Source organism: Ovis canadensis, chromosome 5, assembly GCF_042477335.2.
Source record: "Ovis canadensis isolate MfBH-ARS-UI-01 breed Bighorn chromosome 5, ARS-UI_OviCan_v2, whole genome shotgun sequence".
NCBI classification, from domain to species: Eukaryota; Metazoa; Chordata; class Mammalia; order Artiodactyla; family Bovidae; genus Ovis; species Ovis canadensis.
Window position 1 is genome coordinate 35,831,141 of NC_091249.1, and position 14,724 is coordinate 35,845,864.

Consider the following 14,724-nt stretch of genomic DNA (forward strand, 5'->3'; position numbering starts at 1 on the left):
TCTACACCAAAACTAACACAATATTGTAAACCAACTACACTCCGAAAGTAGAATCCAAAGACTTCAACTGTAATCCTGATTTATTCATTAATACTGTAACTCTGGATGAACTATTTATCTTCTGTGAATATCAGGTTTCCTAGTTGTAAAGTGATTAAAGATGATAATCTCTCCTAACCATTCTAGTGAGATGTAAAAATGCTGGGCTATCTTCTTTTTTATTCCAGCCGTGCTGTGTGGCATGTGGAATCGTAATTCCCCAGGCAGGGATGAAACCCACGGCCCCTGGCAGTGGCAGAGTGGGGTCTCAACCACTGGGCCACCGGGGAAGTCCCAGTGAGGTATTCTCTTACTTCACCAAAACAAAGGCACAAGGTTATCTGCAAACTCAAAAGTGCTCTTAGTATATCCTATCTTAGTCTGTTACCAGTCAGAAGCTTTTTGGAAACAGAGAATGAGAGTCACGCTAGATTGCTAGGAGCAGGAGGAACAGGAGGTGATGGCCCAACAGATTCAGAGTGAGGCAGGTTTAAACACATTCTAATTGAAGGTAATAACAGGACATAAAGTGCACAGCTTATTCGGGTCCAGTATGTTTAAGGCGAGAACATGTGACTGGATCTTAAATGGGTAAGTGCACTCATTCACTGAAAAATTCACTTACGTGGAATTAACTCCAGTGATACCACATGAGTTACTGCAACATCTATAGTCACATGACTGAACAACTAGTTTAGGTGAGAGTATCCTAAAAAAGAAACTAAAATCTACAGGGCTGCTTAAGCAAACCTGCTCCGCCCGAGGAGGCTACGGCCCACCGCCTGTCAGTTCACTTTCTGCTCCTTTTTGGCAACACCAGGTTTTGTGAACACCAGGTTTTGTGGCACAAACTTGGTTCTTCCAAAAGTCAATTCTTTAATTTCAAACAAAAGAATTTGGATTTCCAGTAAGTAACCCTCATCACTCCTGTGAAACGTCGGGCTGGATAAGTTACAAGCTGGAATCAAGATTCCCGAGAAAAATATCAACAACCTCAGGTAAGTGGATGACATCACTCTAATGGCAGAAAGTGAAGAGGAACTAAAGAGCCCCTTGGTGAGCGTGAAGGAGAGGAGTGAAAAAGCTGGCTTAAGACTCAGTATTTAAAAAAGTCAGATCATGGCACCCAGTCCCATCATTTCATGGCAGGTAGAAGGGGAAAACGTGGACGCAGGGACAGGGCAGATTTCCTCTTCTTGGGCTCTTCCGACTCCTGCGACCCCATGGACTGGAGCCCACCGGGCTCCTCTGTCCATTAGATGTCCCGGGCAAGGATACTGGACTGGGTTACCATTTCCTTCTCCAGGGGAATATTCCTGACTCAGGGATCGAACCCGGGTCTCCTGTGCTGCAGGTGGATTCCTTACCGACTGGGCTACAAGGGAAGCTCTTTTTTGCCTACATAGTTAGATTTTTATGAACACAAGTAGGGAAGAAGACGTGCTGATGAGAAATAAAATTCATCAGTTATAATAAATTTGAAACCATTCATTCTATTTATCTTTGTCACAATGACCTTAATATTAACAACGGCTCATCATTCCACACTGATCCAGGAAACAAAGCTACTGAATTGTATTTTAACAGCAACCTGACGCCTCTTACATTTCCACAAAAGCCGTTCAGTGTACTTTTCCTACAGACTTAAAACAAACAAGCTGTTTCCTTTCCAGGAAGCTACAAATGTCATCCCTTAGCTTACTCAGTAACTGCAGTGACAGACTTGTTTGCTGTATCCAGGATACCCATCTACCTATTTTGCAAGTCTGTTCTCCTGTTCAGTTTTTTGTGAACAGTGTCCAGGCAGTGAGCACACAAGGCAGCGTATCTGTGTTAGGAAAGCCTTACTGACTCTGGTTCTAAACACTTGAGGGAACGTTCAGACACACGTGTGTACTTGAGGTCTGGGGGGAAAGCAGCTCTGGATACACGGTCATTTGCTTCAGGGCAAGGATGAGGCACAGCCCCAATCAAAACCCCCGCAGAGACTGGCTACTACTACTCTCTGTTTCTCTTAGATGCAAATTAGGGAGTAAGAGTTCAACTGAGTGTATCTAAAGTCTCTTCTGAAGTTCACCGAAACCTCTGTAACAAAGGGCAAATATGTACAAATTTTAATCCTCTGCTAAGTGCATGAGAACTTATGTTACAGTAATAAATAAACTGTAAACATTGTAACATCAGATACAGGATAATATTTTCTAAGGTAAATGGGACAAATACATTTGCAAAGGCAACCAACTGAACTTAAGAGAACAAAAAGGAGCTTAAATATTACTAAAAAGCTGACCTCAAAGTTGCTGGGGGGGTGGGGGGTAGAAGGGATGGGGGAATGGTGGCATGAGAATCCACGTGACAGTAACTTCCTTTCTGAACTCAAATCCTTTAAAAATTTTAAAGCAGTTATTCAGAAGAAATGTAGCTACAAAGAATTTAGTAAAAACAGAAAAACACATGGCTTTGCAAACTAAGAGATTTCCCCACTGTTCATTTCCTTCTCTTCACGCTCACATCAAGCATGCGCAGTAAGCGTCTGTAACTCACTGGGCACAGTGCAGTCATTAGGAATGCACGCACTCGCCAGACAGGCACATGTGACCTCGCCCCAAGGCCCCACCCCCTTGGTCCACCCTTGTACTTACAGAGTTCATCCCACTGAACAGGTCACCTGACCCCACGTGAGCTGTGTGCACGAAGTTTGTGGGCTCTCCAATCATACTTCGGTCAATCCGCCGGCGCCTCTTCTAAAATATAAGAAATAATGTTCAGAAAATGGTCTTGGTAACAACAACTTATTCTGGTAGATTTATACTTTATGCACAAATGACTATGAAAAATGTTTTTGCCCAGGACAGAAAAATACCTAAATCTTGGTATCACTGCAACCATCTACTATGCTGAACCCCCCAGAGAAATATATGCACCAAAAAAAAAAAAAGGCAAAGCAAAGTAATATTTAGAATTTAAAATAGATTATTTGATCTATCTTTGGCCATCTATGTATTTGTATAATAACCATTTAAGTTTTATTCCTAAAAAAAAAAGATATGTAGAAGTATCATCTGTAACCATCGTTCATAACAAAGACGACAGTATGACATAAGTACTGAATTCTACATCCCGTCATTAAACACTGAGCTATTCTGATGGTTATTACTTAGACTGTAGCCAACTGCCCTTTCCTGCTGGAGTGAATCTGTCAGCTGGTGGTACAGGGCAGGGGTAGGTTCGGCTCTAGTCCAGCCACTGACTTCCAGTCTCTTCTGGCTGGTAAGTTACGAACCGCCTCCCCTGCATTCCTGACACCCGTGTCCCAGCAGCCCCCCAGGACTTCAGCTGCAGGCCGCAGCCGTCCTTGCTCCACCGCACTAGGGACACTTCCTCACCCTGCTGCTGTGTTCAACTGAACCATGCAAGATTTTTCAAGAGATGAAGGTAATTTTAAAGTAGACCCAAGTTTTCCATGACGCCTTAGATTCTGTGATTGATTGAAAGAGGCCACGGGCACAGCTCGCTTAGTGTCCCAGTGCCAACTCTGAGTAGCCCCATCTTCTTCACTTTCAACAGAATACTTCTCCTGAAAACATCACCTGCATCAAAACTCAGGCAAGTTGCAAACTAGTGGAACTAGGTCAGGCTGCCTCCGAACATAGTATTTCATGTTGCCATCCCCTGAAATGTTGCTATGCATGTGATAAACCCTAAAAACTTATCCAAGTGACAGCTCTTCAGGGTCAGAATGTGACTTTCTGTAGAACCACGGAAGTGGCGTGTTCACACATTAATTTTAGAGCTAAAATAGGTATTATTTTACTGTCTCTACGTTGTATTGCCACAGAATCCCAAAAGAAGTCTCAGAGTTCAACAGTGACTTGACCATCTCAAGGTTCATTGATTTTCCCTTCCAGTATTCTGTATGGCATATGGGGATCCCTCTCTAGTTGCACACAAATTTTGCTACAGTGTACGAAAGTTTCTTCTATTATGTCTTTGATACTTCTCCTTATGTTCTTTGTTTGCAATTTCTAGAGCTTCTGTTATCTGAATGTGCTTGTGTACCTAAGGAGGGCAGGGTGAGGAGGAAGGGAGAGTGTGTGTGATTTTCCTAGTTTCATCAGTTGTGTCCTTTGTGTATTTCACTGTGTTAGAAAATAACTCCACTTCATCCTCTTTAGGAATCCACATGTGTTCTTGTAGGCCAGAGAGTAAATATTTTAAGCCTGCAGGCCACACAGTCTGGCAGAGCTTTGACCCCGCGGTTATCACAGCAGGTAAGGAGCTGGAGACATTGAGAGAGCAAGTGAGAATAGCAGTGCTCCATTTAACTTTTAAGCACAAGAAAGGGTGGCTCGCAAGTTCTGGTTTAGTGACCTTAGCCCTAGATCAGGATTTTTTTTCAGTGGTAGATACGTTATTATTTTATCCATTATAATTTTGGGGGGAAGTTCTTTGTTTGCAGTTATTTTCTAATCTGAGACTTTGTATTATATGATTTCCAATTTTCTTGCAAAAATGCCTGACTGAATAAATTAAGAGTCTGTAACAACAGGTATTACAGTCTATAACAATCTCAGAGCCAACTCACTGGAAAAGAACCTGATGGTAGAAAGACTGAGGGCAGGAGGAGAAGGGGGTGCCAGGGGGTAAGACGGTTGGATGACAACATCAACTCAATGCGCATGAGTTTGATCAGACGAGATGGTAACAGGGAAGCCTGATACGCAGCAGTCCACGGGGTCGCAAAGAGTCAGACACGACTGAACAACAACAGTAACACCTAGGAGTAAAATATCCATTCCTTTACTTCTCCGAATTTAATTACTCCAAGCCCCCTTTTAAAGGGTTAAGAGTCGACCATCCTTGGGGCCCTGTCCCCTGGGGTTATACAGAGACTTCAGGTTAAAAGGCTTGGCAGCAAGCCAGACACGGGTCTAGAGCCTTTGTCTGTGTTCTTCAATCTTCTATTTCTTGGCAAACATACCACCTTGCTGCTATCTTCACGCAGTGCCACTTAAGGAAGCTCACAGATGCCCCGACCACAGACTTGGCACCCGCAGCCCTCCTTCGAGGCGGGAGGCCAAGTGCCACAACGCAGTCTCTTCCACCCGGTTCCCTATTTTGCCCCTAGACTCTGAGTCTATTTCTATCCACCAAATTCAACAAAGTTCCCTTCATACTATTCCCATCCGAAACGCTACAGCGCAAGTCCCTGACTGATCCTTGAGAAGCGGTGCTGCCTCTCTCTCCTGGGATTAAGGAAGGGAAAAGGCAATGCAAATACTAGTTTTGTGCCTATTTTTTCTCGATAATACACTGCTACGTTTCCAGTAAACTCGTCTTATTAGAAAACCATGTTTCTACATCCAAGTGCACCAGCACCAGAACAGGACACGAACTTTCTTGACACCAGATCAGGACAACCTGTTGGGGTTTCTTCCCCAGGATGCCCCTTGACTGACAGTAAAGGAGGCGGCTTCCAGGTTCTTGGCACACTCCAGACATACGCAGGAAAGGGGAGATGTCTACAGATGAAGACAACGGTCAGCAGTTACGTTCGCTGGACTCGTGGCATCTGGGGACTGCGCACTTTGTGCAGACCCCAGCCTGAAGGGGCCGCAGCTCCCAAGTACGGAGGGTGCCACCTGGCTCAGCCAGAGGGCCCTCTAAAGCAGGCCACAGACCAGCGCATTTCAGAGAATAAGGTCTACTTCCGTATCACTCTTGCCCCAGGAATACACGAGACTCCTCAAGTTCCGAATCCACATCTCCTCCTTCAGAAGGCTGTGTCTGGGGCTTAGCAGGTGGCTACACCGGGCCCATGAATCCACATTACGTGAGTTATTCCAACAGCTGACTTATTGCGAGATGCAGGGAGAGCGCAGTCGCCATGGTGCACTGAGGCCACCAGCCATCTCACCCAGAAACGTCCCCTGAAAGGTCAGTGAACGGTGTGCTTGTAGATCGGTGTGCTCCTGAAGCAGGCATAGTAACATGCACTCATCAACAGCGACACAACAGGCATGCTGATTGAGAGAGGAGGCTCAGGAGGGGCAACTGAACTGACTCAAAGGACAGGAAGACCTCAACCTGCTTGTATCATAGTGATTATGTTGCGTGGCTAATTCATAATCTGAAAATAACGACTACTTTTCAACTTGACCTTTTGGAGCTGGGCATCACACTTTTCCTTTAGACTTTACTTCATGACATCTAGTCTAACCTTGGTTTTAGGGTAAAAAAGCAGAAGTTTCAGTCCTCCCTTCTTTAAGGTAGAAGGAGCCCAGCTTGTTAAGCAGGGGAATGAATGGTCAGAATGGTTCTACAAGGCTACTCCATGATAGCTATAATGGAAAGTACGGTGGAGGGCACCAACGGAAAAGTCATCATAGCGATGGTGGTTAAAGGAGATTGCTTAATCTCAGCTAACAGTAGCAGAAACCGAAATGAATTCAGACTGAAGCTACAATCAAAGCCATTTGAGAGCGAGGGAAAGGTGAGAGCTGTGAAAGATGCACAGCTTTCAGATCTGAATACAGAGCACAGGATCCAGTGGATGAGAGAAGACTGGGAGAGCCCTGCCGGAAGGGCCACACTGGAAGGAGATGAAAGACTCCGTTTAAGACGCACTGAATTTGGGACTTCCCTGGGGCCCATGGCTAAGACTCTACTCTCCCAGTGCAGACGGCCTGGGCTCCATCCCTGGTCAGGGAGCTAGCTTCTACAGAGCCAAGAGTCCCCGTGCCACAGTCAAAAACTGCGCACGCTGCAACCAAGACGGACAATCCCGCGGGCCACAACTGAGACCCGGGGAGCCAAACAAACAAATGGGGAAAAAGACACACCGAGTCTGAGATATCGATGAGGCATTTAAGTGAGGCCTGTCAAACGACATTCAGCGTGCCTCACGTTCAAGTGCCCTGAGTACACAGACACAGGGTTCTGAGAAGGGCTAACTAGAGATGAGAAGCAGTCACCAGAATAGAGCGCCCTGAGCTGATGAGACCTCCCAGGAAGAAAAGTGCACAGAAAACACTCCCTATAAGGCTGGATGAGGAAAACAAGCCATTAAAGGAGCCAGCAAGGAACAGCCTAGAAGTCAGGAGCAAAGTCAGGCGTGGGTTCTTCCAGGCGTTAAGGGGGATTCAGTGGCGCGCTGCAAAGCTGGGGGGAGGCCAGGAGAAGAGAAGCATGCTCCCTGGGCTCAGCGCCTGCTCAGCACGTTGGTGATCCTGTGCCCACAGTGACGGGAGCTCCAGACATCAGGGGAGTGAGGGGCTGCCAGGAGACGGGGAAGTGAGGACTCCAACACAGAGGCTGGGACAGCGACTGGCCTCTGAACGGGGAGGAGACAGCTGTAGTTCAAGGGAGAAGAGGAAACCAGCACAGACTGGATTTTTTCCCTTCAAGATGAGAAAGACTTGATTTTGCTTAGTTTCTGATGTGATAGATCAGAAAAGAAATGGAAGGTGAAGAAAAATGAAGGGTTATCAATATTATAAGTGCTCCAGAGAAGGTAGGAAGGACAGGAGCCACACCCGGGCTGAGGTGTTGTTCAGACTTCTGTTACTACTTTCTGAGTCAAAAACCTAGATTCCAAGTATAACTAAGTATTTAAAGACACAAAACTGAAATATTTCTCAGGCACAAGTCAGACATGTGAAGAAAAGCCCACTTCTCCGGTGTGCTGTACTGAGAGCACAGGGCAGAGACTAGGATTAAACCGTGGGCAAACAGGGGGATTCCAGAGTCAGGCCTCTGCAAAGAAAAACAGGAAACGCTGTGCTCCACTCAGTACGCACTCACTGTTGTCAGTAGCAGAGTCACAGTCTTTCCTGGAAACATGCTTTATTCTTCTTTATTCCTTATAGGGAACTTTACTAAAACTGTCAACCTTCTGAATAATTCCTGCCACCCTTAAAATATTAACTGTTATTCTGCGTAAGGCCAAGGCCCAAAGGGTAAAACCAATGAGTAGCTGTATTAGGGAAAATGTCTCTTCCCATTCAATGTGTGTCAACTACACTTCATTAAACCTCTTCAGGGCTTCCCTGGTGGCGCCGCTGATAAAATAATCCGCTTTCAATGCAGGAGACCCGGGTTTGGGCTCTAGGTTGGAACGATCCCCTGGAGAAAGGAATGGCGACCCACTCCGGTACTCTGTCCCTCCTGGAGAATCCCATGGACAGAGAGGCCTGGCGGGCTACAGGCCACGGGGTCACAAGAGTCAGACACGGCTAGCGACTACACCACCACCGCCACCACCGTTACTTCAATCTTAGAGACGAAATCCTACATCCTAAACACTTGTTCCAGGAAATGTGATATCCAGAATTTGCTTTTATGTATCCAGAGCGGGTGAGGGTTCACAGGTGAAACCAGATTCCCCCATCAATAACAACTGAAGCTGGACATACACATGGGTGGGGGGAGGCGCTCCTTTCCCTCATTAGTTTTTAAAAATAAGTTTTTAAAAAGATATGCTGGTTCATTCTGTCTTCCTCCTAGTCTACAACTTACATAAAAACGTATGCACTGAGTACTAGCAAAAATGGTTGTGTCACAAATATGAACAGTAAACATTTACTTTCAGGTCTGATTTTCATTAGAACATAATCTTATCTGTACTCTTTCTCAGGCCTTACAATTCTAAAATTCACTATGCACTTCCTGTCTTCCTCCCTTAACTCTAAGAGACATACAGATTATTTAGGAGATATATTTGAAGTTTTTAAAAAATACACTGCAGAGCTACCACATCAACACACGGTGAACTGCAGTACCCATTTAGTTTAAAACGCTGCTATCTATATGCATCATTCACGCACTCCCATCATGTTCCTTCTCTGAAAATAAAAACTACTAGGCCAATATCAGCAGCAGCAGCAGCAGGCCAATACAGAAGTAAAAATCTGGAATATAAAATTCGGACAAAGGATCACGCTGAGACTATGTTTCCAAAGGATCTCTCTTCCCTGGTCTCCCGCTCGCCTCTGATGCCCGCTCCGCCCCTCTGCGCCTGTGTGCCCTGCGCGCGGCGGCCTTCTCCAGGGTGTCCTAGGGTCCCTTTTCCCTCCTCCCCATGCCTTCCCCTTATTAACAGATTCATGAGTCTGCTTTCTCTTCTCTGAGCATTGGACACATATTCAACTGCTTACTGGACACGCCCGTGTGAATGCTGACAGGATACTCAAACTTCCTATGTTCACAAAGTGTAAAGCGTTAGTCGCTCAGTCATGCCCAACTCTTTGTGACCCACGGACGGCAGCCCGCCAGGCTCCTCTGTCCATGGGATTCTCCAGGCAAGAACACTGGAGTGGGCTGCCATGCCCTCCTCCAGGGGATGTGTCCCAGGGTCGAACCTGGGTCTCCTGCATTGCAGGCAGGGTCCCTGAGTGGCCAGGGAATCCCACTTTGTGATGGTGGTTTAGCCACTAGCTCGTGTCTAATTCCTGTGCCGCCAGGGACCGCCGCCCGCGAGGCTCCTCTGTCTGTGGGATTCCCCAGCGAGGATGCTGGAGGGGGCCGCCATCTCCTCCAGTGTCCACAAGTGAGCGTGTAACCTTGCTTCTGCAGCCTGGCCCTCCTTTCCATGCCCCCTGGGGTAGGCAACATTCCTAGCAGTACTCCAAGCCGGGGCTGAGGGCTCTGCCTCGCTCCTGCTCCTCCTCACAACATCAGGTCACAGCACAACCTGGGGATGCGATTCCAGGCTCCCCTTACTCTCTCCACTCCCCCCGCCGCCCCCGGCACTGCCACAGCCTTCCTTCAGCCCTCACCGCCTTCCACCTACATCGCTGCAGTCGCTGCCTAACTGATTTGCCAGAGCTTCACAGCCTGCCTTCCCTGCCCGATGCTCCTTGCCCTGTACTTAGATCTGCCTTTCCAAAGTACAAAACTGACGGCACACACCACTTTAAAAATCCCTCAATGGCTTTCCGAAACCTGCAGGCTAAACTCAAAATCTCGAAGCCTATGAAATCCTGTTTCTCTCTCCAGCCTCATCCTTTAATGTTTTCTTGCATTCTAAGCTTCGGTCTGCTACTCGAAGTTCCTTAAATATGCTATGATCAAACTTTCTCACTTCTCTGCCCTCGACCTGAAGGCCCCTTCCTACTGCTCCGCGGCTAACTCGGGCACCTCTTCTCTATACCCTTGCTCTGAGGTTCCATGCTCCTCCATTCTGTACCCACAGAACCTTGTGTTCACCTCTACCAAAGTAAAATTTGCATCTCACACCAAATTTAAAGTGTCCACTGGATGGCACATGTGTTCCTCACGGAGAGGGCATATAAAACGTCAGCCCACCAAGGGCCAGCGCCATCCACAGCACAGAGCAACTCATCAACACACGTTTTCTGAATGAATACTGTTATGAATATATAAACATCACAGTTACATGGTTTTTTATGAATATATAAACATCACAATCACATGCTTTTTTAGGCCTAACTTTTTAAACATTTTTGGAGTAATGAAAACGTCCCACCTCCCTCACGTTTCCATGTGCATGCATGCGTGGTAAGTCCCTTTGGTCGTGTCCAATTCTTTGCAGCCCCACAGACTGTGACCTGCCAGGCTCCTCTGTCCATGGGATTCTCCAGACAAGAACACTGGGGCAGGCTGCCCTGCCCTCCTCCAGGGGGTCTTCCCGACTCGGGGATCAGACCTGCTTCTCTTCTAGCTCCTGCGTTGGCAGGTGGACTCTTTACCATTAGCGCCACCTGGGAAGCCCATGTTGATCAAATATAGCTTCCAGGAAGTGATTAATCACTTAATAGTCCCTCTAAGACTTTTTTCTGGACAGCTTCATGCACAAACTCATGCCACTGAGGAGCACTTTAAGGCCAGGTTCCAGAGGCAACAGGAGGCCTGAGGTAAAAGCACAGGTGGAACAGCCTCAGGTCCTTCAAGGAACGCACACGAAGCATGAAGGAAGAACACGAGCGCCTGCCGGCCGGAGCAAGGGAAAAAGGCTCGCCCTTTCAGGCTGCAAGACAGCAATCACTTACCCAAGTGGACCAAGTATTCGGGAGGCTAAAAGACAAAGACAGACTACTGACTTAACTTTATGACCTGGAGAGAGAAAGTTGAGAGAGAAGTATAACCAAATCCCCTACCTGTGAATGTATCAAGTAACCCATGATTCCCAGACTGTGTCGAGCAGTAGGCAAACATCCAGGGGCCCCGTGGGGTATCCTCAGAGTGAGGGAAGCACAATGATACTTGATATATGTACAACGCTGTGTGAACCAGTCCAAGATAACTCAAAATTCCAATCTTAGAGCACACACTTTTCACAATGACATGTATTTGCAAAGCAGAGTTATTCAGCAGCCGCTGTGCATGAAGTCCAGTACTGGAGAGAAGTAGGTACGGAACCGGAGAAGGCGCTGGGGTTGTCCCGCCTGATCCCAGAGTTTGAAGAGCTCTATCACGCCACACAGGCACACACGTAAGTAATCATGGTTATTTGGGAGGGAAATAAAAACTTATTTTCTTCCTATGTACGTGTATAACTTTTTCAAATGACAGCTCAGTTTTTAGAACGTAAATACTAAGTTGTTTAGACCAAACCTAATAAGCAAATGCCCTGCGAACACCATGAAAAAATTACTGAAGTGTTACGGGAAACAAAAACAAAAGTCTGGGAGCCCCTGAAATAAGCTAGGTTAACCTTCTGAAGGATCGACAACGTCACTAGGCACTGGGCATTTCTAAAGCAAACAGTGACTTTCCCTATGATGCCACCGACAGTACATGATGCCCTAAGTACTTTCAAACTGCACCCTATTATCCATCCAGTCTATACGACTAACGAAAGCTAGAAAAAGCTGTAACACAAAAAGAGATTTGGTATTTTTTATAGTGAAGGAAAAGGATTTTGCTAGTGGGTCTCACACAAAAATGAAAGCAGCAGCGACGGCCGTAACATCAACAAACTATGTGAAATGCCCTCTCCCAAACCCCCGCTGTGTGGCACTGCCTATTCACTCCTAAGACTCAGCTCAAACACGACCTTCGGAGATGAGGCTGCTGGGCGTTCCTTGGTCTAAGCATTTAGAGCACAAGGCTCATTATTTCAATTTTAATGCTTAAAAATACTGCTTATAATTTATCTGCCCACAGCTGGACTCTCCTACCATGCTAAGAGTTCTTTGACCACAGCTGTGCCTGACACATTGGACAATGGCTGCTGAATAAAAGGATTTTAAAGAAACAATGTCAGCTCAGTTCTCTAAAAACTGTTTGTCTTATCCGATAGTATGACCAAATATTTCTCAAGGACCTACCACATATGGAAGATGTTAAAAAAAGAAAAAAAAGATGAAAATTCTAGTGGATTTTATATTTCCGCGCAAGAAAATTACTTAACTGTTTTGTTGGGTTTTTTGCTTTTGCGTCACAATAATGCTATCTCCCAGAGAGTAGCTGCACCGTCATTACTGTCCCAGCTTTTATGCTGGCTATTAATAGGAAAGCAAGCTTTACTGTGCATCAGAATCTCTGTGAGGGTTTGTTAGAACACAGGCTGCTGACCTCTCCTTGCAGAATTTCAGATTCACCAAGTTTGGGGCAGGTCCTGGAATGTTCAAGGCTAACAGTGATATCAATGGCTCAATGGTTTAGAAATACTGACTCTGAAGATTTACAGCTGAATATTTTAAAACAATAGGCAATTCTTAAGAGTATTACTATATGCTAGGCATATTTCTAAGCACTTTAAATACAGGAACTCATCTGATAATACCTTGAAAAGAAGTATGCTACGTTTTAACACTCCCTTCAAATCCAAGAAACTCTGGCAAACCCTCACTTGGAATCTCTCGGCCAGCGCTCACGTTCCCACCTTATATTCACATTAGTTAACCTCTTGAACTCTTAAACACTATTTTAAAGTTTGTGTGTGTTTAAATTATTTGGAAAGCCATTGGGTTGAATGGTTTTTTTCATTAAAAACAAGAACCCAGCCACCAAAGAATGTGTTTTAATCCACAGTTTCCACCAAAAAGAAGAGCCTGTTCACTGTAGCAAAGAAACACTTCCGAACCTGCGAACTCCACAGGGCTCAGGGCACAGGCAGCAGTCAGGCCTGCCCATCTCCCGAGTCCTTCCTGAGGAGAGGTCTACTTGTATACTTTAACAGCTGCTACCTGGGGGTCAAGCTTCTAATTTAGCACACACACAGATAGACTAAGATACTGCTCAGAAACGAGGCCAGTGGGCACCATCTCCACAGTTTTCCTCTTGCCTGTTCCAGGCCCCCAAGTGTCTCCCAGAGGACACACTTTTTGATTGCCTGGCTTTGGTGGCCAGCTGGGCTCCAGGTCATGGGTCCCGGAACAAGAAAGCGATCGACTAATTCTTTCCTAGCTATCACCGCAACATCTCAGTGCATACAGAACAGACAGATCCCTAGCTCCCAGCTTTTCTGTAGCTCAGAAGATGCTGCCTGAGGGTCTGACTTCCAGTTTGCCTGCATCCAGGTGACTGCAAGGTGCTGGCTGAGATCCTCCCCTCTGAACACTGAGAGGTTTTGGCATACCCTCAACAGCAAAGAATGTGGCTTTGGACAATCGCTAGGTGTGAGAGCCAGCCAAGAACTTGGACCAGGCTGAGGATAATGTTCAACCCCTGCACGTGGCCAGCACGTCACACCCGGAAGAGGCGGCATAAAACGCACCGAAGAAACCAAGAGTGTCCAGGAAAATCCAGAAACGTGTCCCAAAGAAAAGAGCAAAGTAGAACCCGAAAAACAGACCTTCGCAAAATGGAGATAAGTGAGTTACCTGATAATGAATTCAAACTGAGAGTCATAAAGACGCTGGCTGACATCAGGAGGGCAGCACCGGAAAAGAGTGAGAGTTTCAACAGCAACGGAAAATGTAAGCACCAAACAGAAATCACAAAGCTGAAAGAACACAGTTATTAAACTGGAAAACTCAACAGAAGGGGCCAACGAAAGACAAGCTCATGTGAAAGACGGGATCAGCAAACGCAAAGACAGTGCAGTGGAATTCGACAGAAGGAGAAGAAAACAAGGAAGGAAAAGTGAAGACAGATTAATGAACAAGAGACAAAATCTAGCAGGCCAGTATGCGCGTTATATAGCGTCAGAAGACGACGGAGTCAAAGGCAGAAAGCTTATCTGAAGAAATACTGGCTGAAAAATCTGCAACCTTGGTGAAAAGAGACAGATATCCAGATGCAGGAAACCTAGAGAGTTGCAAATAAATTAATATAAAAAGACCCACACTGAGATACATTACAATTAAACTGCCAAACCTTAAAGACATACAGATACACACAAGGAGCAAGAACCCCCCCAAAAAAATTATTTTTGAAAAGCAACTTGTAATATAAAGTAATCCTCCATCCCTTATAGAAATGTTAGAGAATCTAGTGGGAAGGTATATTTTAGGTGCCAAAGGAAAAAAACAAAAGACCGTTAACCAAGACTATCTACCAGCAAGCCTGTCTTTCAGAAGTGGAAGACAAAGAATTTTCCAGCCAAACAAAAGTTGCAGAAATTCATCATCACTAGAACAGACAAAAAGAAGTTACAGGGAGTTGTTAAAACTGAAACAAAAGAATGATAGCTACTAATAGAAAAGCATATTAACGTGTAATTACCACTGGTAAAGGTAAATACACAATTAATGATGGTGGATAAACCAATAATTTATC

At 45.7% G+C, this 14,724-nt stretch overlaps 1 protein-coding gene across 16 annotated transcripts in view; it reads right to left on the reverse strand.

The window, feature by feature from the left end:
- The window catches only part of CDC42SE2 (CDC42 small effector 2), a 142,341-nt gene that overhangs the window by 32,925 nt on the left and 94,692 nt on the right, over positions 1–14,724 (reverse strand). For all 16 annotated transcript variants that reach the window (XM_069591621.1, XM_069591609.1, XM_069591611.1 and 13 more), the window contains one exon: positions 2,682–2,783. In XM_069591621.1, the coding sequence (XP_069447722.1) occupies positions 2,682–2,783 (102 nt within the window). The remainder of the gene's footprint in view (positions 1–2,681; positions 2,784–14,724) is intronic.